The sequence below is a fragment of the Vanessa cardui genome, chromosome 27 (genome assembly GCF_905220365.1).
Source record: "Vanessa cardui chromosome 27, ilVanCard2.1, whole genome shotgun sequence".
Lineage (NCBI taxonomy): Eukaryota > Metazoa > Arthropoda > Insecta > Lepidoptera > Nymphalidae > Vanessa > Vanessa cardui.
The window spans coordinates 436,724-464,575 of NC_061149.1; the positions used below are offsets into that span (position 1 = coordinate 436,724).

The window sequence follows — 27,852 nt, forward strand, 5'->3', positions numbered from 1 at the left end:
TATAGCATTGTTTTCACCGCTTATTGTAACATTTATGCAGCCAAGTTAATTTTACGAAATGTATAATCAAATTATGTTGAAGGAAGAAGTCAATAAAACTCCAATAAGAAACATTTCCATTATATAATTATCATTTTAAATTATTAATAAAAGTTAAATTTCCATTTAAAATCTATTATCGTTTATTAATGTGTTAAATAAAAATACTTGTTTATTTGCAATGACTTGGGAACCCTGATTTATTAATTCCGTGTAATTTGAACGCAACGAAATTAGAAGCGAACGGTGAAATATCAAACCAAAAATAATACAATTCGTGATCCGTCAGAATGCGTCAGTCAAGAAGCGATACACTATGAATTATTGCTCTCACAATTTAGAAAATATAAAAAATATAATTACATGTTATTTTATAAATTTACTTAACATTTTTCGTGCTACAAATACCTGTGTTCAGTGCTTTAATTAATAAGTTATTAAGTTTAATAAGAAGATACAAATGAAGTAAGTTGTTTTTATTTATTGACGTAAATATTATGTAGAAAACGTTTTTTTGTGTTTTTCGTTCAATATACTATTATTTTTTTCGATGAGAAGCAGTGGAAAATTTTCTCGTTTAGTTAAGAACGCGTCAGCGTTAAAAGAATTTCGATTCTTCATCAAATTATACTGAAAAATTTGGATCCACCCTCATCTGAATGAAAATAATTATTATATACTGATTGATTGATCGCAAAAATGATTCCTACCTATATATACGATACTTATTTCAAATTTGTTAACACTTTTATAATTAAGTCTTATTAATTATAATTTAGCAAACTTAATACTTCTTTAATAAAATTAATAAATAGTTGCTTCTGCAAATTTTTGAATGAATGTTAACAAAAACAATACAAATTATGATCTTATAGGAACAAAAAAAATAATACTTGAAAGACAAGCTAAAATGTAACATCATACAGCTAAGTAATAAAAAAATTGTAGAAAAATATCATATGTTTAAATTATATTTATTTAATATGTCATAAATATTATTTACATTTCTATAATTCCAACCTGAAGTTTGAAGTATAATTACCTGAGATATAAATAAAAATATGTTTAACAAATACTTAAACTGTCAGTAATTACCAAAATAAACTAAAAATGAAAATATGTATATATTGAAAATTAAATTTACAGGAAAACTGATAATAAACTTAGCAGTTACACTTTTCTATAAATAAAATAAATAATAATAATTTACATACAAAATATTACATTATTAATGTGAATATTACTTAGAAATAATCTCTTAAGCTCTTAAACGTTCAGCAAATCAATTTGTTTGGAATGCAATGGATCACATCCTACTTGAAAGTAAATACATTAAATAATCCGTGATGAAGAATGGTTCTATCTATAAATAATCAAACAGCTATTCAAATCTGTTATTATTTTCGGCAGAATTAGATATAGTACAGTAACAGTAATAGCCTATAAATTTCCCACTGCTGGGTTAAGGCCTCCTTTCTCATTAAGGAGAGGGTTTGAAAAATATTCCTCCACATTGTTCCAATGCATATTTCCTCAAGATGTTTTCTTTGACCACTGAGCACGAGATGAATTATAAACACAATTAAGCACATATATATATAGTGGTGCTTGCCTAGGTTTGAACCTGCAATTATTGGTTAAGACTTTCTCAGCTTTTAGAGATAGTACATATACATATATAGATATGTTTTCTTGCAAAGTTTTGTCAGTAGCCTATAATTGGAAAGTTAGCAATTTTACTATATGTAGGGCTTTATGCTAGCTTGTCTGCATACCATCCACTCATCTGATTTTCTATAACAAACAGCAATATATTCCATTCTGGTTCAAATGGTCGATTGATCCAGTCTACAGGTACAAGAGATATAACGTCTTCTCAAAGGTGTATTCATGATACATGGACTGGTTCTTTCCTACAGTACTGATGTCCTTTGGCAGTCATGACGACTCACCATTTGACATTTCGCTTATACACAAAAATGCAGTCTCGTGTCTCAGAAAAGTGTATCATTTTTACCAGTGGAAGATATCTTTGTCATGCCAAACATACAACATAGGTTTGAGGTAATAAATAGTGCATTTGTGTCTAAATGTGTACAACATTTATGTATTAGAATATATCCAGCAAGTATGCCCGCTGTTTTGATTTGCTCTTATGTTTTATACTTGCTTAAAACTCATTAATAAAGTGTTAACTAAATAATTTCAAAGCAGATTAACTCTTTAAACTATTCCTACGTACCCCGGATGCTTGAGACAAATTATATTTGATGAGGGAACACATCTAACTTAAAGTTGTTTATTTACTTCTAAAAGTATGTACTTGGTAAATAAGAATCAATTTAATTGAAGTACACATATAAATACACTCCCGGCTTCATTCGGGTACAATAAGACTCTATATACAGTTTTACGAGAGTTTCGAGATGGCCCAATGGTTAGAAAATGTGTGTCTTAACCGATGATTGCGGGTTCAAACCCAGGCAAGCACCAGGCAACACTGAATATTCATGTGCTAACTTTGTGTTTATAATTCATCTCGTGTTTGGCGGTGAACGAAAACATCGTGAGGAAACTTGCCTGTGTCTAATTTCATAGAAATTCTGTCACATGTGTATTGCACCAACCAGCATTGGAGCAGCGTGGCCAACATTCCCCTCAAAGGTAGAGAAGGCCTTTAGCCCAGCAGTGGGAATTTACAGGCTGTTGTTGTTGTTGTTGTTGTTGTTGAGGGGAGTAAATGTCAGGGGGCGGTTAGGTGTGTGTCGCGCGCTCACCCTCGGCGCCGGGGCGCAGTACGGCGGGCTTGGCTTTAGTCCAGCAGTGGGAATTTTACAGGCTGTTGTTGTTGTTACACAGCTTTTTAGAAAAATAAACGTAAAATGATCATTCTATTTCTTTCGTTATTACAGTTGAATCAATTTGTTTATTGATGAATGTCGAATTAAATCCGTTGCGTAGCTTAAAAGATATAAGCGTATAAATGGCTTCTAGGTACCACTCCTCCATCATATTATTTACGGGCATCATCAAAAGCTTCTATTAATGTGTTCCGATTTGAAGGGTGAGCGAGCCATCTTCAAGCACAAGGGACATACTATAAAAGTTTGCAAATATTCAGGAAAGATTTCTTGCGGCGCAAATGTCTATAGGTGGTGGTGACCACTTACCATCAGGTCCAACTGTTTCAGTCGTGTTTAGTTCGATCGATGGTGTTTGTTTAAGTTTATTGCTAAAACTTTTTTACTTGCTTGCCCTGAGTCTACAGCTTAAGTTGACTTTCCAAACAATATTACTTACACCTATGTTCAAAATTTCACCTTTGTAACCTCAGTAGTTTTGTGTGTGTCAGTCAGTAAGGACAAACGATTTTATATGTGTATATTTTAGGTTGTATATACGGTGCATGGTTACCATTATCTTGTCATCGCCGATCTGGTCAAGTGCCAGACCACTTGTAATATCTCTCATCCTGAATATATACAGAGGATATATTTGTCAAATTGACGAGTGTTGTCGATTGAAATTATCGTTACATATATTTACGGCACGAGTATCAACGTATGTGACGCCATTTTGTATTTAAGATAAGGCACGGAAAACAGATTCAATGATTCATCTGTAATTATCGTACTGTTTGATTTATTTTTTGTGTTAAATAAGTTGATTGAAAATCTACTTATTTAACACAGTTAGTAAATTCTGAAATCTTCTTAAAGAGAAGATTGGATTTAGATTAGCTCCATTAAAAGCTTTTCGATTCTTAAGTTTTCTTATCTATAGTGGTTCTCTACTTCCTCTCCCATCCTCTTATCAGTCAAAACCCATCCATATTTTCTTCAGTTTTATCTCAAGTTAAATTTTTTTTGTAAAAGTTTAATTAGAATTGTTTTAAATTTCAACTTTTGTTAGGTACCAAGTGTACATGTATTAAAACTATAACAGTTAAAAAGCCAAATAAACAAAATTTCACAGCGAATTGATGCGATATTACGGATCAATCTATGATATTCACTATGGATTTATGAAAACATATTTTCGACCAAACATTTATCGAAATTTTGGAAGTAAAATTAATGTGAATAAAAGTGTTTAAGTGTAACAGCGTTGTATTATAAATAAAGATATACTAACCAAAAACTAAGCTGTGCGCAACACAGCTGAGTTATTAGCAAATCGTACCAAATACGGATAGCCAAATTTTGTTTATCTTTATTCCTACTTCGATTGGCTATAGTTAGACTATAGTTGAATTGACTCACTTATCTAAATAGAAAAAGACAATACTAAGTAATACTCTTTGGAGGTCGCATACGTAATGACGGGGAATCAGTTCCACAGAGTCCTAAGATGCAAGACGATCGGCAGTTACCACATGATTAACCAGTTTTAATGTTAAAAGAACAAGGGCTATACAATAACACAGCATATGATCTTGTTGATGCCATTTGATGATGCCAGGAGTAGGGAATTTTTGCGAACTAATTCGTTTGTAAAATTTTCGTCTGGGCATTAATAAAATTTAGTAACCAAGATCAGTATTTGTCAATAGGTTTTCTCTGTGACACAATACTATTGTAATATCAAATAATCTTACTCCGTAATAGTTCTGTAATAAATAACCTATACATGATGTAACAGTTACTTCATTTTCAATATTATATCATTTCTAGATAATAATAAGTAATGTTTGCTTTGATTAAAGCTCATACCTTAGGTTATGAACCCTGTGAATATTTTCGATATCCTTATACTGGTGTCCACAATTTCATCGTCGATTGAGTAGTTAGTTAACGCTGAACAAGTAATTGGGATTATGTATTAGATAGAAGCCGGGTAGGGTTCCTAGTATCTTTTAGAGCGTCACGGTAGCATGCGTAAGCGATCCCGTGGCGTTCGCCGAAAGACGGAGAGGGTACCGCTGGTTTTTTAGTGGGTAAACCCGGTGGACCTGGGCGCACTCGGCGTCCATGGAACCGCTGAGTATCACACCCCCCCCCACTTTCCATCACGTGGGGGAAGCGCGTAAAGCGTTTTTCGAGCGACAAAAAAAAGGGTCGATCGTATCATGCAAAATTTTCTATGATTGCCATTTAAAATTCCAAAGTGTAAATCAAATATTTTATCGATATTAAAATGTTACGTTGATAAGGAATATTTAATGACTTTGGTTAAATTAAACGAATGGTTTTAATATTTTTTTTTTTATCAATAATGGTGTTCGTTATCTACAAAGCAATGGACCCCCATGTGGAATATTTTCCTCATGAATTTTGCTTTAATCTAGAACATGAAATGAATTATGAAAAACAAATTGGCCACATGAAAAGCCAATGGTTCTAAACACTGTCATGTCAGCTGGTATAAAAGTTGGACCAATTTATTTTATGACATTTCATAGTGAAATCAAAGTCAAAAATCGTTAATCTATACATATAATAAAATTGGAGTGTCTGTTTGTATTATTAAAATAGCCCTTTTTACTCATTGCATATGTGTACACGGTACATATAACAAAATAACGTTTTTTACAATTTTTGTCTGTCTGTTTGTTTCGGCTAATCTCTGGAACAGCTGGACCGATTAGGACGGGATTTTCATTGGTAGATAGGTGATGTAATAAGGAGTAAGTTAGGCTGCTTTTATTTTAGAATTTTATATATAATTTCAGTTTGATTTAACCTCGAATGAAGTCGCGGATACAGCTAGTTCAATATAGAAGTGATTACACTTGCTTATAGATGGTCAAAAATTTACCATTTACATCACTATAAATGGTACATTTTTGACCATCTGTATCTACCTATCCTAGATGGGAGGACTAGAACATTTTTTTTATGGTATAGGTTGGCAGTCACCCATAGACAATGAGGCTGTAAGAAATATTGACTATTCTTTACATTATCAATGTGCCACCAAACTTGGGAACTAAGATGTTATGCCCCTAGTGTCTGTAGTTACACTGGTTCACTCACCCTTCAAACCGGAACACAACAATACTGAGTACTGTTATTAAGAATAACTGATGAGTGGGTGGTACCTACCCAGACAGACTAGCACAAAGCCCTACCACCAAGTAATATTCCAGCTTCATCGGTTCTAAACGAAGTCATTTATGTTTTTAAATGTACATGGTGTTTGTAAAGAGAATTTATGATCGTATTGATTATACTTCACACGACATTTAGCTCGCGTGAAATGTCACAAACATTATGTATACTAATGTTCATATAATGGTTAGGTTGTGACGATACCTAATCCTTTTCGAATATATTGCTATACTAGTAGTCGCCAGCGGCGTTGCTCGAGTTTTTGTATGTTAGTTGTCATGTGTCAGGCAAAAAAAAATAGCCCATGTCCTTTCTTGGAGTCAAGTTTGCTTCATGCCAAGTTTTATCAGCGGTTTGGTCGTGAAAGACCGTCAGACAGACAGAGTTACTTTAACATTTATATCAATATTAATATAGATGATTAAAAACTTGGATATTTTTACATGGTGGTATAGGCTTAGTCCAGGCTCGTCTGGGTAGGTAACTCGTCATATATTATCAGGCCAAACAGGAATGCTTAGTTTCCAGTGGCGGATTTACCAATAGGCTAAGTAGGCTCCAGCCTAGGACGGCAGATTTAGAGGATCGGTAAATTTAGCCCAATTTATGATAAATCATACAGTAATAAAAAAATCTTATAATAATATGTATACAGATTACGTCCGTAATCCGTATACACTACTCGTCGCTACATAATGGGTTGCAAAAATATTCTAGTAACTGACAGAAATATCACCTAGTTCATAATCATACTAATAACAGGAAAAAGCCGATGAAATGAAGACGATAGAAAACAAATCATAAATTTTCATTTTCAGAATAAATTTTAATTGAGAACTAAACAAACGAATTTTAAAAGTCAGTAGGGGTGGCGAAAATCGAGTAGCCTACTAGCGGCAAATTTGTAAATCCGCCACTGTTAGCATTGCAGTGTCCTAGTTTGAAAAGTGAGCCTGTGTAAAAGGCACAAGGTATATAATATCTTAGTGTCCAAGGTTGGCCTATTGGTTGATGATGTTGGCTACCATTACCTAACTACATCGCCAACGTCTAATCGCGATGGTGACATCAGGCTCATTTGATCGTAATAAAATGTCAAAATGCATTCTCATCTAATCACTCCAATTGGGTATTATGTTATGTATATATTTCGAAGTATGACAAATAGTCGTTTATTGTTGACAACAATAAACACACAAAAAATAATAGCGACACACATCCACAGACTGAAAGAGGAAGCTAGTGTGTACAGCACATACAAGCTATACCAACAACAAGAATATTTTAGACCAATAAACACCATTTGACAGCGGATTGACGCGATGTCATTATTCGAGAGCTTGATTAATCTGTGGCAGACATTATGGATTTGTTAGGATGTTTTGGATGTCGTTGAAGCTGTTATCGCCACTATATGTAGTGTAGTATATTGTAACTAACAAATATTTACTCAGCATCTGGCCGGGCGAGTGATGGGGAGCATTCGCTTCCCAGGCAGTCGAATGGTGGCCTACGTCAGAGCGAGTTGTTGCACTATTTTGAGTTTTATTCTTTATCCACAAAGTGACTATAATACATGTAGTACTGCTCATATAGCAGCTAATTCGATTAGTTTTGTTTTCAATATAGTATGTCAGTAAGAGTACTTTTTTTATGGAACAGTTTGGTGGACGAACGTATGGGCCACCTGATGGTAAGTGGTCACCATCACCGATAGACAATGACGCTGTAAGAAATATTAACTATTCCTTACATCGTCAATGCTCCACCAACCTTGGGAACTAAGATGATATGTATCTTGTGCCTGTAGTTACACTGGCGCACTCACCCATCAAATTGGAACACAACAATACTGCGTACTGTTGTTTAGCGGTAGAATATCTGATGAGTGGGCGGTACCTTTCCAGGCGGGCTTGCACAGAGCCCTAGTAAATTAAATTTATACATATCCTGCCTGGAAATCAACAAATACTATGTCGAAGCCTTTTCATCTTTAATATAATCTTGCATTGAGCAATATAACAAAGCTTCAAACAAATAAATAAAACAAAGATAAGCCAATCGTTACAAAGTATGAAACAAAGTCCTTACCGCCGTCTGTCGTTATCTGTACATACTTAGATCTTTAAAATTACGCAACGGATTTGGATGCGGTTTTTTTAATGAGAGGAAGGTTTTTGTTTATATATGGACAATTTAATTAAGAAACAGGAAAAAATCCGTATTATATTTAGTATCAGCCAAGCGAATCACGGGCGGGTCACTAGTTATTTATAAATTCCAAAAATATTGGCAATTTAAGAAAAAAAATAAACACCTTTTAAATTGCCAATGCTCAGCAAACCACTGACGTGAGTAGCTTTTGTTGACAGTCTCATTTTTCAATTCAGAATACACAATATTAAGCTATTTAACAATATAATTTCCGTACCACGTAAAGAAATATGCCCCAGAAAAAAACATCGGAGGCTTAATTTCAAAATTCACCCTCTCTGAACTCCTCATCCTGCTTTCCAGGCTTCAGTAATGGCAGCTGAAGTCCCACTTGACATGTTCCGACGGGAACTTAACGTTACAAGGCTGGGAAGTGTGAGCGAGACAACAATATAGTTAAGACTACATTACGATCGAATGAGTAAAATATTATGTGCGAAATATATATTTATGTATAAGTAACTGGACCAATGTTAATCTATATAGATATAATAAAATTGGAGTGTCTGTTTGTAATATTAAAATAGCCCTTTTTTACTCAATGCATGTGTATAAACGGTACATATACCAAAATAACATTTTTTACAATTTTTATCGGTCTGTCTGTCTGTTTGTTTCGGCTAATCTCTGGAACGGGTGGACCGATTTTGACGGGACATTCACTGGCAGATAACTGATATAATAGAGAGTAACTTTGGCTACAATAATATTTTTTTTTGTTAAATTTAAACGCGTACAAGGGCGCGGGAACAGCTTGTACTTAATATATTACAGAATTTGTTTATTTAGAACAGCACATTTGAAACTTCTAAAATTGTCAAAGTTTATTTACTATATTGTCCGTGTATTATATACATAAACCTTCCTCTCGAATCAATCTATCTATTAAAAAACCGCATCGAAATCTTCTGCGTAATTCTAAAGATCTAAGCATACATAGGGATAGGCAGCGGTAAGCGACTTTGTTTTATACTATGTAATGATTTGGAACAGGCGTTACTTTGATTAAGTAAGTTATTAGTTGAAATAAAACTAGTTATAACGGATTTGAGTCGCGTATATTAATTATTTTTAACATCCCGACGTTTCGAGCACTTTACATCGTTTGTGGTCACGGGTAGACTTAGTCTACCTGTGACCACGAACTCTGTAAAGTGTAAAGCTAAACGTGTAAACGCTGTAAAGTGTAAGAATCTATATTTTCAGTAGTAGCTGTTTGCGCAAATAATTATCACCCGTTTCCCTTTTGGAGATGGTCGTCGTGTTAGGCATATAAAAGGTATCCTATTCTGTGTTACCTATTCAGTGCTTCTCTGGGAAGATACCATCCGCTCAACCAATATTTTAACCCCAATCAACAATCCTTAGTATTGTTGTGTTTCGGTTTAAAGGGTTTATGAGCCAGTGTTACTTTAGGCACGAGGTGCAAAATATTTTCCCTCCTAAGGTTGGTGGTCCATTGGTGGTTTAAGGAATGTTTCTTACAGCACTAATGGCTGTGGCCGGTGACCACTTACCACCAGCGAGTGGCAAATTTGACAGTTCAAAAAAATATACGTTTCGCTCAAGAATAATAGAATCTTAACTAATATTAATTCTTAATAAATTCGGAAGTGAGTTTGTTTGTTTGTTACACTTTAACGTCTTAACAGTTCAATCTTATCGAATAATTTTGCGGATATTTCTCATGGGTATACAAATGTGTACCTTATACTCTACATATAAGGTAGAATTTGATCCGACTCTCATAGGTCTTTTAGTAACGTTTTTAAGATCAAAATTAACTTTATTCCCCGAAGCATTCCTTTGTTTTTTCTTCTTTTTTTATGGAATAGCTTGGCGGACGTGTATATGGACCACCTGATGGTAAGTGGTCACCATCACCCATAGATAATGACCCTTCAGACCGGAACACAACAATACTGTGGATTAGCGGTAGAATACCTGATGAGTGGGTGGTACCTACCCAGGCGGGCTTGCACAATGCCCTGCTACCTAGACACAAGCAGTTTTGAATCGATATTATTTATTATTAAATGCTAACAACCTGTTCCTAATGTTGATTCTACTGAGGATCGAAAAGAAGATGGCCCAGTGGTCCAAACCCGGGTTTGAATCTTCTCCATTGAATCTTCATGTGCTTAATTAATATTCTATAATCTCGAGGTTAAGGGTAACAACGAGAGCAAATTTGTATTTGTCGAACTGTAGCCTCATTTGTTTCTAGTTACCTCATGCGTTAACAGTTAAGTTTCATAGTTAAAAAAATTGTTTTTTTTTTTTTTTTAATTAGAGCCAATAAATATTTTATGAATATAGAAAAATAACCAGTGTTTAGTCGTTATTATAAATCAGAAAAAAATATTGTAATAAATACTTTATTGTAAATAACATGTTGAAGTTGCATTTTTGACTATTTTTGAAAGAAGCTACAAAACGCGATAAATCAAGATGGTTCACTTTTGTATCATGCATATGAGGGTTGAAATTATTGCAAATAAACACCCCTTATCACAACCTAACGGGGATACGTCGAATTACCAATAACCGTGTGTTAGACCCAGCTTCAGATAAACAGGAACATCAAATAATTAACGATATTTAATATGGTTTACAAAAATTACTTTTACAGTTTTCTTTACAATCATCCATTATCTTCCGTATTTTGAAGGCAGATTAACAATTCCCATGTCAAATTCAATAATATTATATTTCTACTTTTATTTATAAAAACTCAACAGCTAGAAGTTATACAACCTTTAATGATTATTTATAAATATTTATTTATTAATTCTTTATTGCACCCAATCTTAAAACTAAAAAATAACATTTTAGTTACATAAAACTTGCATGAGGTGCAACAGGCGGCCTTATCGCTAAGCAGCGATCTCTTCCAGGCAGCCTTTGGGTAAAGGATCATAATATTTTTTTTTATGGTATAGGTTGGCGGACGAGCATAAAGGCCACCTGATGGTAAGTGGTCACCATCACCCACAGACAATGACGCTGTAAGAAATATTAACTATTCCTTATATCGTCAATGTGCCACCAACCTTGGGAACTAAGATGTTATGTCCCTTGTGCCTGTAGTTACACTGGCTCACTCACCCTTCAATTCGGAACACAACAATACTGAGTACCGTTATTTGGCGGTAGAATAACTGATGAGTGGGTAGGTACCCTACCCAGACGGGCTCGCACAAAGCCCTACGACCAAGTAAAATATTGATATAAATGGGAAGGGTACAGTAAATATTATATTTAAAATACTTTATAGCCTGACACTTGTATATACATGCAAGTCCATTACGATATTCCATTATTATATAAAAAAAGTTATTAGTTTTATTCATTTGAAATGATAAAATATCTAATGATTTTCATATTTAATGCGCACAGACAAGAAGTTAAGTATGATTGTTTGTATGTTTACTTTTACACATGTAAAGTGTTGGAAAAGGTTAATCTATTCACGTAGACTTCACACGCATATAACACGCATTTCAATTAATATATGTTCATTCATTCAGTTGTATAGTATTGAATTATTTAAAACACTAGCTACCCACCCCGGCTTCGCACGGTTGCAATGCTGATACTGAATATTTTTTTTATGGAATAGTTTGGCGACGTGTGTATGGGCCATCTGATGAAAAGGGTCACCATCACCCATAGACAATGACGCTGTAAGAGATATTAACTATTCCTTACATCGTCAACGCGCCACCAACCTTGGGAACTAAGATGCTATGTCCCTTGTGCCTGTAGTTACACTGACTCACTCACCCTTCAAACCGGAACACAACAATACTGAGTACTGTTATTTGGCGGTAGAATAATTGATGAGTGGGTGATACATACCCAGGCGGGCTTGCACAAAGCCCTACCACCAAGTAAACTATACTACAGAATTTGTTTATTTACGACATCATATTAGAAACTTATAAAATTATCAGTTTCTTTAATATATTGTCTATGTATTATATACAGAAATCTTCCTGTCGAATCACTCTTATCTATTAAAAAAAACGCATCGAAATCCGTTGCTTGGTCCGCGCATAACGTATAAAACACAATTTTTCAAAGCTCTTTTATTCCCCTTAGGGGTGGAGTTTCATAAAATCCTAATAACAGCGGATGTCTACACCCTATAAGGCATTTACCAGCCAAATTTTAAGTTTGTGTGTATTATAGATTCTGAGATTTCGTTATTAATCAATAAGTTGTATTTCGCTTATTTATACTAGCTGAACCCGCGACCTTGTAAGCGTTTGAATTTAACAAAACAAAATTATTGTAGCCTGAGTTACACTTTATTATATCAGTTATCTGCCAGTGAAAGTCCCGTCAAAATCGGTCCAGCCATTCCAGAGATTACCCGGAACAGACAGACAAACAAAAATTGTAAAAAAAATGTTATTTTGGTATGTGCAGCGCGTATATATACATATGAATTGAGTAAAAAAAGGCCATTTTAATATTACAAACAGACATTCCAATTTTATTATATGTATATGTTTAATATTCCTTACTTGATACATGATTTTCCATGCAACAGACTTGAATAAGTCTGTATAAGTCGACCCTTTTCACACCTTATATTTAAAAAAATAACTATCATATGGCCTTCTTTGAGACTCAAACTAACGACATATAGTACGACACAACTTAGATGTTTATAATTATAAATTAATATCCTGTAAAATTCCCACTGCTGGGATAAGGCCTCCTCTTTCATTATGGAGAAGGTTTCGAACATATTCCACCACGCTGTTCCAACGCGGGTTGGTGGAATGCACATGTGGCAGAATTTCGATGAAATTAGACACATGCCGGTTTCCTCACGATGTTTTTCTTCACCGCCGAGCTCGAGATGAATTATAAACACAAATTAAGCACATATATATAGTTGTGCTTATCTGAATTGGAACCCGCAATCATCGGATAAGATGCACGCGTTCTAACCACTGGTCGATCTCAGCTTAACTTAGATGTAGCATCGGCAAATTCAATAAAACCGATTACTGCCGATTTACACAAGCAATACAAATATATCCCTATCGCGCCATTCGACGCTATTCGTCGCTATAGATTCTCGCGTCAGTTCAAACCGAGAAAGCAGGTGCATGTAAATCGACGTGTCAAATTGGCGAACACATTTCATGTGATATTACAAGTTATTACGTTTGTGTAAAGATCATATTCGCATAAGAAATAAATATTGATAATCTGGGATAGCGTACTTAATTCGGATGTGTTCTCTTTTATGAATTTTGTCGAAGCTACATCTGTGTTGTGTCGTACTATACTAAATTTCATCAAAATCGTCGACGTTCCACGCCGTTTTAAATTAGTGTTGCCAGCTGCCATTAATGGACTACCCATCACGTTAATAGCGTTCCCAAACGAAATTCTGTGTTAAACAAACAAAATAGAGAGCAAGAGCTACAAATAACACGACACAATTATTATCTTTTGTAACACAGCGCTGTGTAGTTAGTGCTTTATTGAAATTAAGTGTAACGTCACATAGTCCTTAATATCTAAAAGGAAATGCTCAAGATGCTCCCAATTATACCTCTCTTGTCACTCTGTCATGTGCTTAATTTGTATTTATAATTCATCTCGTGCTCGGCGGTGAAGGAAAATATTGTAAGGAAACCTGCATGTGTCTAAATTTCATAGAAGTTCAGCCACATGTGAATCTATCGCATTGGAGCTACATGGAGGAATTTGCTCCAAACTTTCTTCTCAAAGGGAGAGGAGGCCTTAGCCCAGCAGTGGGAAATTTACAGGCTGGAACATAAATAGTGATATCAGGCTTGGTTATACTGTAGTTTTGTGTCAACTAGAAACCAGTATGACATGTTAAAAACTTTTGTTACAGCTCTGTATAATTTAAACATGTCGACCACCTTTTGCTGGTGGTTTCCTGAAAGTACGGAAGAAGGACTAGATGACTAGGAGACTTGTGAACATATTGGTTTCGAAAATATTGCTTTACAATGTCACTTATATAGTTGGGATCTATTTGGAAAAATACTAAAAACCTATACTAAAAATTTAAGGGTTTGGGCAAGCACGTTTAGTTTACCCCCAATTCTCAAGCTTTTCACCATATGACAATGACAAATGGACCATAAATTTTACTTGAGTTAAAATTGGATTTAATGTTATTTTATATGTTTGTAAATTAAAAATGTTTAATTTGATTTATCATTAGTCAAAATGAAAATAGTTTTTAAACAAAGAATCCTTACATTTCCTTGATAATAGTAATTTTGTTAATAAATGAAATAATTCGTAACTACCAAGTAGTTTGTTTGTACTCAATGTTAGGAATAAATCTCCTATAAGCGGGACATCTACAGTTTAGTATATTAAGATCAATTTCACTTAGTCTCCCAGACGGTTTTTAATTATATTTTTATGTTTAAAAAACTATATTTGTTCCAGTAGCCTCCAATCATCAAGGCTCAGCGAGGACGACCTCTACAGTTCTCCGTCCTCAGATGAAAAGATGGATACAGCATCCGAATCATTACGATCGACCCAAGACACTCCCAATTCGATCCTGTCCGATTCAGAGGAACGGGAAACTGAAGTGCTGAGGCTCCAAAACCCGAACGTCCTGAGATTATTAGAGCCAGAAAAATTAGACAATAAATTACCATTGAAACCCGAACTCAACGATAGTCTTGTCACTCGAATGTCGAATTTAAGGATCGAGTCTCCGATCCGACCCAAGAACTTGGGGATAAGTTCGCCCAGACTCAGTTCGACCCTCACGCTAACGACTAGTCATCCCCTGATGACGCTGAGCAGTCCGGACGAAAATTTTCCAGATGTCGTCCCGAAGAAGGTGCCCAAAATCGACGAGGACAAAGACCTGAGTCTGTCCAGTATAGAAGACGAAAGAGGCCCTACAAATGGATACGAACTGTACACACCGTTACGGAATACTTCGAAGAACAACTTGTACTTCTCGGATAACTTCGTGACAGCAGACAGTCACATGTTAAGCGAATCTCTGAACGTGCCGCCGGATGTCGCGAGGGTCGAGCAAAAGGAGAGGCGGAAGATCATACCGAGGTTCATGGAAACACCGACGACGGAGAGTTCGACGCCTCACAAGAACACGTGTCGCTTGTCTGAGGGAGATAAAGACTGTGCCATAAAATACAACGATGAAAGACATAAGTTATCTAGTCACAGCACGCCCAGAGCTCTGGGGGTAGAGGTTTCAGAATCGGAGGAGTTCCATTCGGTGAGTAGCTAAAATTTTGGCAAATTTGGCATGTGGTCTACATGACGATATTTGACAGACACTAAATAGGCATCAAACATGAAATTTGTACATTGATACATATAGGTCGCTGATACAGCCATTTTGTTTTATTGTATATTATTTTGTGTCTGTAAGTGATACCAAGTTATATGGGACAGTATCTACCTATCTACCTAGTAGTTACTTTCTGCTAACTAAGGTATTTCTGGGAACCAAACCCCCGTGATGTTTCAGTAAATTTGCTGATTCTTCAAAAATTTATACTGTATAATTTAAAATGTAATCATTCATTATAATATGATTGGCATTGCCAGTTCGGTGACATGTGTTCATTTTAGAATGAAGTTTTAATTTTTATATGAAAACTATTATATTTATAGAGTCTATTTGAAGTTCCCAAGTTTGACTACCTATAGTGAAGCCGTATGATGATTGTCCAAGTCTATGTATTCACAAGTTAAAGTCGCGGAAATTAATTAATCGCTAAAAAATTGAATCGAATATTTTTCAAACTATATGTACTGTCATGTCAGCTAGTCTTATTCAAAAGTGAATAGCCAAGTGTTCATGATTTATAACGTTACTTTTCAAGTATAAAGAAAGAAAGAAAGAAATGTTTATTATTATGTCTCGTATCCTAAACACGAGACACAATAAAAAAAAAGTAAAACAACAAAAACTTAATTTCAAAACAAAAACAAAACAATGATAATTAACGTGTCCTAAAAGGTGTACCATTCAGCTTCCAAGTTGGGTTCCAAGAACCCAACGTTTTTCAATGGTAACCTTTGTGGTTGTGACGGGCTGTGACAATATATGATAATATTATTTTAATAAATGCTACAATATTAATATACGCGAACACCTGTGCAAGATATACTAAGTGTATAAGTTTATTTGGTGGTGATTGTATGGTGATTGTACCACCAAAGATCTATTAGGGTTGATAGATTCCGGTTTGAAGGGTGAGCTAGCCAGTGTAACTGCAGGCACAAGGGTCATCATATCTTAGTTCTTTCGCCGCCAGCATTGGCGATGTAAAGAACCGTCAATATTTCTTACAGCGTAAATGTCTGAGTGGTGGTGATCATACCGTCAGATGGACTATTTGCCAGTCCACCTACCTGTCATATAACTTATTCTTATTCCCACTAGAGATGATTTTGTAATATTTAACGCGCAGGAGAGTCGAGATGGCCCAGTGGTTAGAACGCGTGCATCTTAACCGATGATTGCGGGTACAAACCCAGACAAGCACAGCTGTTTCATGAGCTTAATTTGTCTTTATAATTCATCTCGTGCTCAGCGGTGAAGGAAAACATCGTGAGGAAACCTGCATGTAACAAATTTCGTAGAAATTCTGCCACATGTGTATTCCACCAATCCGCATTGGAACAGCGTGGTGGAATATGTTCCAAACCTTCTCCTCAAAGGGAGAGGAGGCTTTTAGCCCAGCAGTGTGAATTTACAGGCTGTTGTTGTAAGGCGCAGGGCAGCTGGTGTTTTGTGATTATACGTATGTGCCATCCATGTCATTGCTTCCGGCTTACGAAACGAAAACCAATAAAAAATAATCGGTTTGAAGGTCTAATTAAAGCAGACGGCGCGTCGATAGTTTTGAAACGTTTGCGATTTGGCGTAGACAATTCGATTTGTATTGTTTTGCTTTCTAATAACGAACTGGGTCAGTATTTCGAATTTCACTTCGAACGTCATTTGTTGATTTTAGAATAGGTTTCGGCTGACAAGAGTCGAGATGTCCCAGTGTTTAGAATGCGTGCATCTTAACCGATGATTGCTGCTTCAAACCCAGGCTTCGCTGAATAAAAAAATGTGCTTAATTTGGGTCTATAATTCGTCTCGTGCTCGGCGGTGAAGGAAAACATCGTGAGGAAATCTCCATGTGTCTAATTTCATAGAAATTCTGCCACATGTGTATTCCACCAACCCGCATATGTTCCACACCTTCTCCTCAATGGCAGAGGAGGCCTTAGCCCAACCGTGGGCAATTTTACAGGTTTTTGTTGTAAGGCTGACCATTTCGTTAGTCTCGTAGCTAGAAAAGGCCATTAATTCCGATGTTGGCATCGCAACGAACTCTAGTTCAAACTCTGAAGTCGGTAGGAATTATTGAGTTTCTCTGATAGAAAATTCTCAATAGTAACCCGGAGTCTTGAAGTTGGAAGAATACATATTCCCATGTTTTAGAAAATACGTAAAATATTTCCAGTCCTTCAAATTTGCCGTCCTGAACGAAGGACCAGAGAGTGCACCTATCTTTCACACTTTTTTATGGCATATTTTGGCCCACCTAATTGCAAGTGAGTTATAAGTGGTCATCATCACCCACTGACAATGGCGCTGTAAGAAACATGAACCATTCCTTACGTCTCCGATGCGCCACCAACCTTATTAAGATGGTTATGTATGTTGTTGTGTATATGTTATGTATATTGTTTCAAGGTCGCGGAATGGTGCGAGTCCCCGGCCCACATCCGCGCTCGGCCGAACTTCGATCTTCCAATCGAGATGTCAAGCAACGTCGGGATACAGAACGTAAGTGCTGGAATTATATATTATTAATTAATCAGTCTTATATTCTTTATTCGAGAAGACTAATCATTCGTGGTTTGGTTTTTATTTAATGATATTTTCTTAAACTGACACATCCCGGCTTTCCACGGATGTGATCATTACATAGTATAAAACAAATTCGCTCACCGCTGTCTGTCCCTATGTATGCTTAGATCTTTAAAACTACGCGACTGATTATGATGTGGTTATTTTCAATATATAAATTGATTCAAGAGGGAGTTTTATATGCATAATACATGCACAAGTAGAGTAGCAATGATTATTTTTGAAGTTTTAAAGAAATGTCTTAATTTTTTTGCATTGAACCCGTGCGAAACCGCTGCGGATCGCTCGTGCTAAATATACTGTAGAATGTATTTATATTTATTTGGTACATAAGATGATGTAAACAGCTATTATATGTCGCTGTGTTTCACATAAATAATAACTACGAAAATATTCATCTGAATTACATGCCGTTAAGGGTTACATAGATCTCTAAGCATTAAAGAAAAATCCTTAGTTTTAAAGATCTAAGCAAACATAAGTACGGACAGACAGTGGGAAACGAGTTTGCTTTATACTATGTAGTGATTTAAGGCTAGCGGTTTGGAATGTATGACATTGCTCATCATTGTTGTGGTTTGGGGTTGGATTGAGAGCCAGTGTTACTACTACTACAGCAGCAAAATATGTCCATGTGTGATGGTGATCTTGGTGACCCATAGTGTTGAAGTCTAGCCAATGTTCGCTAGGACTTGGAGTCGCCGGACGTGATATCCTCGTCGACGCAGGAGGACAGGTCGGCGTACCAGGCGCTGCTCGACCCGTACACGGGGTCGGTGGCGCTGCGCCACACCGCGCCCAAGGCCAACCCGCCCAGGAGGAAAGTGCAGCTGGTGAGTATACAATGGCCTCTTCTCCCTTTGAGGGGAAGATTCGGAACATATTCTACCACGCTGTTCCAATGACGGTTGGTAGTAAAGTAAAAGTAAAGTAACAGCCCGTAAATTTCCCACTGCTGAGAAAGGCCTCCTATTCCGTTAAGGAGAGGGTTTGGAACATATTCCACCACGCTGTTCCAATGCGGGTTGGTGGAATACACATGTGGCAGAATTTCGATGAAATTAGACACATGCAGGTTTCCTCACGATGTTTTCCTTCACCGCCGAGCACGAGATGAATTATAAAAACAAATTAAGCACATATATATATATAGTGGTGCTTGCCTGGATTTGAACTCACGATCATCGGTTAAGATGCACGCGTTCTAACCACTGGGCCATCCCAGCTCACGGTTGGTGGCCGCTAGTAATATTATAAATGCGTAAGTCTGTGTAATCGTTAATAAGTAACGATAAAACAACTTGATTAAATTTGTTATCAATCAAAATTTAACCATAAGGAAGGGAAGACGACCTCCATGACGACCTCCATGGTCGAGTGGTGTGTACACCGGTTTTCATGGGTACGCCACTCTGAGGTCCCGGGTTCGATTCCCGGCCGAGTCGATGTAGATTACCATTACTTTTCTATGTTGTCTTGGGTCTGGGTGTTTGTGGTACCGTCGTTACTTCTGATTTCCATAACACAAGTGCTTAAGCTACTTACATTGGGATCAGAGTAATGTATGTGATGTTGTCTCATATTTATTTATTTATTTAAGACTTTTTATGTCTAACACTGACGCCCTATCCCCAAAACAAGAGCAAAGCCGCGGGCGACGTCTTATTTCATAGCATTAGAAAGAAAGAAATGTTTATTAGGACACATTACAAAATAAACACACATAATAAAAGAATATGAAGTATGAAAAATTTCAAACAAAACAAAAATAAAAACATATTAACCAACTATAACTACTGACTAACTACAATACTATTAATACAAAACAACATAATGATACTTAACGTATCCTAAAGGGTACCATTCAGCTTCCAAGCTGGGTTCCAAGAACCCAACGCTGATTTTCAATGGTACCCTGTGTGGTTGTGACGGGCCGTGATAATATATGATAATATATTATAAAAATGAAAAATATATATATTTTCATCATTACTAGGTGAACACGAAATTTACAAAAACACAAACTCCCAATCTTCTTTTTACCCCCTTAGGGAGTTATAGTTAAAAGAAATCCAAATTTCAGCCTATAGATGTTATAGTTCTGAAGTTACGTATGTAGCATATAAATATATCATTGTGATGGAAACATTACTTCTCGAATTAAACAGATGTGTGTTTTGCGCGCCGTTTCCGAGTGTATTGTTTACAAACACGCCGTGGGACCGTCGCTCAGTTACAACATCAATTTCACAATCGTACCGATCGTTAGTTTACGCCGTACTACGTAATGCCAGCGGTGTACCGATATATGTGTAGAATCTTGCGTATATATATTACTAGCCTTATACTGACTGATGATGACTGACTTTTTGGGTGGTTTAGATTGGGCCTTGTAGGTAGTGCTGCCATTGGAAAGCACAAAAATCAATATATACTTCATTCAAATAGGCTTTTACAGGCACTTTTGATATGTATGTCGTCGATTACGAATAATTATTAACTCAGATGATTTTGTTGTATCCGTGAGGTGTGAACGCCGTGACATAAAGGGTCACGTGATCGAAATCTTTTGAAGGGACAACTGTCACATTCTATTAATTGTTTTGAGAGCGACGAGTCGGAAGCTAAATTTACTAAAGAGAGAGACACAGTTCGGGCCTTTCAAACGGGACCGTTGGTTCACGCAACTGTGTTAATTACTGCTAAAATGATATACCTACTTTATAATTTGTTACTGCATACAATACAGGAATTGCCATACTGTATCGTTGTACTAAAATGCCCGAAACCCAGAGTCGGATTTAAAGGTGTGGAGGCCCCGGGGCCACAAAGCAGTGAGGGCCCTAGACAAACAGAAGCGTGAACACCGTAATAATTATATTATTATGAATTAATTAGTTTTTTTTTTTATGTTCAATCAGTAAGCTATGAATTGTTTCATATTTGTATCGGTAACTTTTAAAATATTAAATAGTAACATTATTATAATTTGACTATATCTCAGTATTTGTTAACTTGCTGAAAACTGTGGCCCCCTCTCATGTGGAGGCCCCAGGGCAGTTGCTCCGGTTAATACGGCCCTGCCGAGACCTACGTCTGAACCTTGTATCAGAATATCCTAATGATGACGAGCCAGCCCCTGATTTATCGCAGCCACCGTCATATATATATTATATGAAATATAGTAAGTAATATTGAGGTACCAATGGTTCGGAATGCAGATTCTACTGAGAAGAGATTCAGTAGTTACTCTTTTTCTATATCTAAAATAGAAAGTGATGTTAGCCAAACATAATTATAAAATATATCCTGGCTGAAAGCCACCAAGTATACTACGTCTACCAAGTAGTTTTTTCTTTTTTATGATATATGTTGGCGGACGAGCATATGGGCCACCTGATGGTAAGTGGTCACCATCACCCATAGACAATGAAGCTGTAAGATGTAAGGACTAGTTAATATTTAACTAGTCCTTACATCTACGGTTTGAAGGGTGAGTGAGCCAGTGTAACTACAGCACAAAGGACATAACATCTTAGTTCCCAAGGTTGGTGGCCCATTGACGATGTAATATATCTTACAGTGTCATTGTCTATGGGTGATGGTGACCACTTTCCATCAGGTGACCCATATGCTCGTCCGCCAACCTATAACAAAAAAAAAAAATCTTCAATATGCCACCAACCTTGGGAACTAATATGTTATGTCCCTTGTGCCTGTAGTTACACTGGCTCACTCACCCTTCAAACCGGAACACAACAATACCGAGTACTGTTATTTGGCGGTTGAATAACTGATGAGTGGGTGGTACCTACCCAGACGGGCTTGCACTAAGCCCTACCACTAAGAGTCTCCTACACCTTTCTATGATCTGTATAATCGTGTATTGATTAGTATGCTTTATTTATTAATGCATTCTTCAAAAAATCAATTCACATTTGGATTTGAATTTTTGAATCCTCAAAGTTAAAATTATCCGCATAATTTGATTGTACTTTCTCCTGAACGGGAAAGAAGTCCATTAGCCCAGCAGTGGACATATACAAGCGATTACTTTGCTTTACTTTTATAGAGGAATTTTCACGTTTCGTACATTTGTTTACCTGGTTCAATGATTCCCAAAAAATGTTTCCGACATTAAATCTCGTCACTAAAAACGCCACAAGATGATCTATGACGTCATAGATCTTCTATTAATTCTTCCTATACCAAAATGATGCGCGAGCAGTAGCGGAAAACTGATGATGCACGAAGATATATGCGAGACCGTTTTGTATGAGCCGCCATAGAACATTAAAATGAGACTTTGAAAATTACAATCAAAGTGTGTTTTTAGGAAATATCTTTTGGGAATTTATAGTCTTGAGTTTTGGGATATTCAAGTAACTTATAATGGTAATGATGTCTTTCTGATTCTATTTCCATCTAAGTTCGACTATTGCTTACAAAAATTAAGTTAACCGTTTTTTTTTAAAAATTGCGTTAAAAACAAATGTCATATGTCAATTTTTATGAAAAAAAAAAATGGGCAATATTATGCTTGTTCTTGTGGCATAGGGCGATTGAATTATTCAATTCATTTAATTTCCACTCAGCCACCAGAGGATGAAGACGACAGATGCAGCCTGGACAGCATCAGCGGTTGTTCCATGGACTCGGAGGACGAGCCCCCTCCTCCAGCACAGCAACCTGATACCAGCGAGGAGGACAACACTAAGAGGTATGTGTATTCACTACAAGTACTTTGATTTACTTACTTTATCAGCCCAATAGCACACTGTTGGGTATTTCCTTCCGTGCTCAGGATTAGTGGCAAATAATGTGAGGTAACCTGCACGTAGTGAATGGATCTGGCTCATATACAAGACTTGGATATATCGTCTCTTTAAGATTTTATCGTCTTTTTAAGAGGGTTTTGTCCAGCTGTGGAAAGTGTTAAAACAAATATTGGACAACGTCACACACATTACTCTGATCCCGATGTAAGTAGGTAAAGTTCTAATGGTGTTATGGAAAGTCAGAAGTAACGACGGTACCATAAACACCCAGACACTTTTTTTTCCTCGCTGGAAAATTGTTTTACGCGCTTCCCTCATGTGATGGAAAGTGGGGGGGGGGGGCTGTGACTCCGGTTTCCTGAACGCCGAGTGCGCCATCCACCGGGCTTACCCACTAAAAACCAGTGGTACCCTCTCCGTCTTTCGGCGGTCTTTGAAACACCCAGACCCAATACAACATAGAAAATTAGTGAACTTTTTCTACAGCGACTCGGCTGGGAATCGAACCCGGGACCACGGAGTGGCAACCCATGAACACCGCTGCAGACACTATTCCCTTCGTTAAATTGCAGATCGAAATCAACGAACACAGTGAGCGAGTGCAGCGACCCGATACCGGAGTACTCCGCCGCCGAGGAGTTCCGGGACGAGCGCTCGTGGCTCACGGTGCAGCACAGCGGCGGCAGGGCGATCTGTGACATGAAGGTCAGTGTATTCATGGGACCTCGGTGTGCCGACTGCCAACAGTGGTCACTACGGCCCATAGACATTGGTGCTGTGAGAAATAAATAACCTTTGCTTACATCATACCTGCGCCACTAAGCTTGGAAGCTGAGATTTTATGTCCTTTGCGGAGCGGTTCTTGGCGTTAGAGTATCTGATAAGTGGGGTATCAATACCGCTTTCTACAAAGCCCTCCCATCGAATAAGTACTATAAGTAAAGTTAGTTTAAAGGTGACGTATGACTCAAGGGTCACTTTTAGGTCCTCTTTTATTCGTAGTGTATATAATTGATTTTCTTTTGTTGTGAAGATGTGAAATCGTTGAATTGTATTGGTCAATCTCCGCCAATCGGTCCAGTGGCTAGCGTATCAGGTGACAGATCCCGGGGTACCATAACGCAGCTCCGTAGCATGCCGGATACCACTGCCATGGTATAACAAAAATGCCGTTAATTGACATCTGTTCAATTTTCAACTTTTGATGGCATATCAATAAAAATAACACTTTATCGCATTTTATCATCGATAAGTTACCGCGTGTTTTGCTCATAGCTAATGATTGAGCTTAGGTAGACATCAGCGTTATAGCTATACCAGGGCAGCATAGGGGTCAGGATAATAAATATATGTTTAATAAATATATGAGACAACATCACATACATTACTCTGATCCCAATGTAAGTAGCTGAAGCACTTGTGTTATGGATATCAGAAGTAACGACGGTACCACAAACACCCAGACCCAAGACAACATAGAAACCTAATGGTAATCTACATCGACTCGGCCGGGAATCGAACCCGGGACCTCAGAGTGGCGTACCCATGAAAACCGGTGTACATACCACTCGACCATGGAGGTCGAGTGGTATGTATGTATGGAATGAGTATGGTGGCATAGAGCGCTGGGTGCAGGTGATCGAGCCTTTCAAGCGTGTGGTGTCGCACGGCGGCTACGAGGCGGGCGGCGCCGCGCTCATCGTGTTCAGCGCCTGCCACCTGCCCGACTCGGCGCGCCCCGACTACCGCTACGTCATGGACAACCTCTTCCTGTGAGTGCCGTCCCCGCAGCCCCCGCGCACCCCCCCCCCCCGCCCCCCACGCGCCTCACTTGCACCCTGCCGCAGGTACGTGGTGTGGAGCCTGGAGCGCCTGGTGACGGACGAGTACGTGCTGGTGTACCTGCACGGCAGCGCCGGCCGCCGCCGGATGCCGACCTTCGCGTGGCTGCACGAGTGCTACAAGCTGCTCGACAGGAGGTGATGCCGCCCTCGACTAGTTGCACTTTACCATGCTCTGACTTACTTGTCAGTTCTTCTCGGTAGAGTCTGATTTGTGAACCGGTGGTAGTTGAACATTTAATACAATAGTATAACATAGCGTTTCAAAATAGCTTTGATAAGCCGAAATAATGAAAGTATTATTTTTGATTGTCAAAATAAAAAATCAAAATCAAAATAAACTTTATTCAAGTGGGTTAAACTTTATACAAGCACTTTTGAATCATCAATTAACAATTGAGTGAAGCTACCACCGGTTCGGAAAGTAGATTCTACCGAGAAAAACCGGCAGGAAACTCAGTAGTTACTCTTTCAACATTTAAAAAATACAAAGTCATGTTAGTTAATACAATTATTTAAATTAATATATCCTGCGTGGAAGTCAACAGGTATTAATTCCACGCTTTTTTATCATCTACAAATGATTTGATTTTAAGAAACGGCAAAGTTAAAAATGTCTGTGGAATTTTATTATAGAAACGGATACCCTGCCCCAAGAAGGACTTATTGCTTATCCTTACTCCTAGTGCACATTATTTGCTTTAAACTAATCGTGTATCTGTGATAATGCACCGTTCACATCATCGTAGTCATTTTTTTTCCTGTCGACCTTAAAAATCAGTAAAGTATCGTCAGCGAACAATACTATATCACAAATACCTTTAACATTGAAAGGAAGATCATTTATATATACTATAAATAGAAAGGGACCCAAAAATGAACCTTGTGGAACACCCATTTTCAACGTAGATCCAGAAAACTTTATTCCATTACTGAAAACTTGCTGGATTCTTTGACTTAAGTATGAAGCATGAGATCAAGAGCCTTACCTTTAACACCGTAATATTTGAGCTTATAACAATTCGTGTTCTACACAATCAAATGCTTTAGATAAATCACAGAATACTCCAATAGCATTCTGTGATTTCTCCCAAGCATCGTAAATATGCTTAAGAAGCTCAATTCCCGCATCAGTTGGTGACAATACCACCGGTTCGGAAAAGACGAACCCCTTTATTGTAATTTCTGATTGTATATTCGATATCATTAAGATATACAGATATAATATGCGTCATATTAATATTAACCTAATATTACCCCCTCCCCCCCTGCTTTATAGCACGAAGAAGTTATAACCGACCTCGTTCCAGGTTACGAAAGAGTCTAAAGCACCTGTATCTCGTGCACCCAACGTTCTGGCTGAAGTCGTTCGTCATCGTCACCAAGCCCTTCGTGAGGTGAGAACGAGAGACACAATGTACACACCGGAACTGTTTTATGTATATGTATATCAACTGCATTGGGTACGACTTTTGAACCCACTTGCCTGTAGACAATGATGTTCTAGTAAACAGATATGTTATTAACGCGCAAAAAGTGAAGACTAGAAAACGTCCTAATTGGGACGTTTGCCTTAGTTGTTTTACGTACTAATACATCATAATTACGTAGTAATACGTTTTGCGAAATTAAAACATGTAGTTATCCCTTTTAGGAATTTACAGAATTTGCTAATATTTATTTTCAACTAACTGTACCCACGATCTTGTACGCGTTTGAATTTAACAAAAAAAAATTGTAACATAAGTTACTCCTTATTATATCGTATCAGTTATCTGCCAGTCGAAATCCCATCGAAATCGGCCCAGCCGTTCCAGAAATTAACCGGAACAAATAGACAAAAATTGTAAAAATGTTATTTGGGTATATATCCCGTGTATCCATTCATATGCATTGAGTAAAAAAGTGCTATTTTAATATTACAAACAGACACGCCAATTGTATTATATTATTTTCAATTTTCAATAAATCCTAAAACCTCTGCTATAAGTGGTAACGACAATAGGCCCAAGATTGAAAATGAAATCTGCCACTTCCATTAATTTTGTTGAATTTAATGATCAATATAATTAAAAAAAAATACATTTATATTATATTATGCTTTTGTGTTTTCATGTTCTAATGATGTTTATTATGTTTATTTTCAGTTCGAAATTCTTCCGTAAGTTGACGTACGTGAAGAGTCTCCAGGAGCTGCTGGAAAAAGTGCCCGTCGAGCCGAACGCTATCCCCGAAATCGTGAAACAGTACGACGCGAATAGGCGATAGGGTTCGAGAAAGCGATTGAATACAACCGACTCTATACAAAATATCTTTGCATAAATCGGTCCTATTTATATTAAAAAATATATCTAAGTTAATATAATAAATTGAGAAAAAATTAAAAAAACAATAGTGTGTCCTCGACTTAAAATTATATTAAAGATTATTATTTCGCCACGATACATATGTGGCCGATGCTTTATACGCTACGATGAAGTAAGCAATTAATTCCTAATATCTTTTATCAATGTTGTTATTCTTGTTTCTCGAATGAAGGAGCGTCAGCAAAAAAAGGTTCAGTAATTATTATCTGTTTGTGGCATAACAAGGGAATTTTGATCGTTACAGATTATATCTATATATATATATATGGGAGTAATTTAAGTTACTATACCTAACAAACAAAGTCATTTTTATTACAGGATTGTGGTAACTTAACATTTACGCAGTTATCTCATTGACCCATAATACAACGCACTTAAAATTAACTCATTTTTTGATACACCCTTCAGTCTGAAGTTACATCAAGTTTTACGGATTTATAATTCAAATTACAAGTTATGACTACAACATAAAAAAAATACAGACGAATTGATTTTAACCTCCGCTTTGAAGTCGGTTAAAAATATATTATGTTATTAATGATATATTGAATCTTATATAACACCGAGCGATATGTACTTGTAATTAATTTAATTACTAAATAAGTACGATACAGGGCCAACAGTGGACACAAAGAA

The 27,852-nt window shown here is 36.9% G+C and overlaps 1 protein-coding gene across 1 annotated transcript; it reads left to right on the top strand.

The window, feature by feature from the left end:
- The first annotated feature begins 327 nt into the window (after nt 1–327).
- On the top strand, nt 328–27,379 carry LOC124541267 (protein prune homolog 2). The gene is made up of 10 exons (XM_047119169.1): nt 328–504; nt 14,760–15,570; nt 18,055–18,147; nt 18,921–19,064; nt 22,827–22,951; nt 23,582–23,714; nt 24,645–24,781; nt 24,857–24,988; nt 26,161–26,247; nt 26,998–27,379. Exons 1-10 carry the CDS (start codon nt 500–502, stop codon nt 27,116–27,118), a joined length of 1,788 nt encoding a protein of 595 aa, XP_046975125.1. The 5' UTR covers nt 328–499; the 3' UTR covers nt 27,119–27,379.
- Nucleotides 27,380–27,852: the final 473 nt, after the last annotated feature.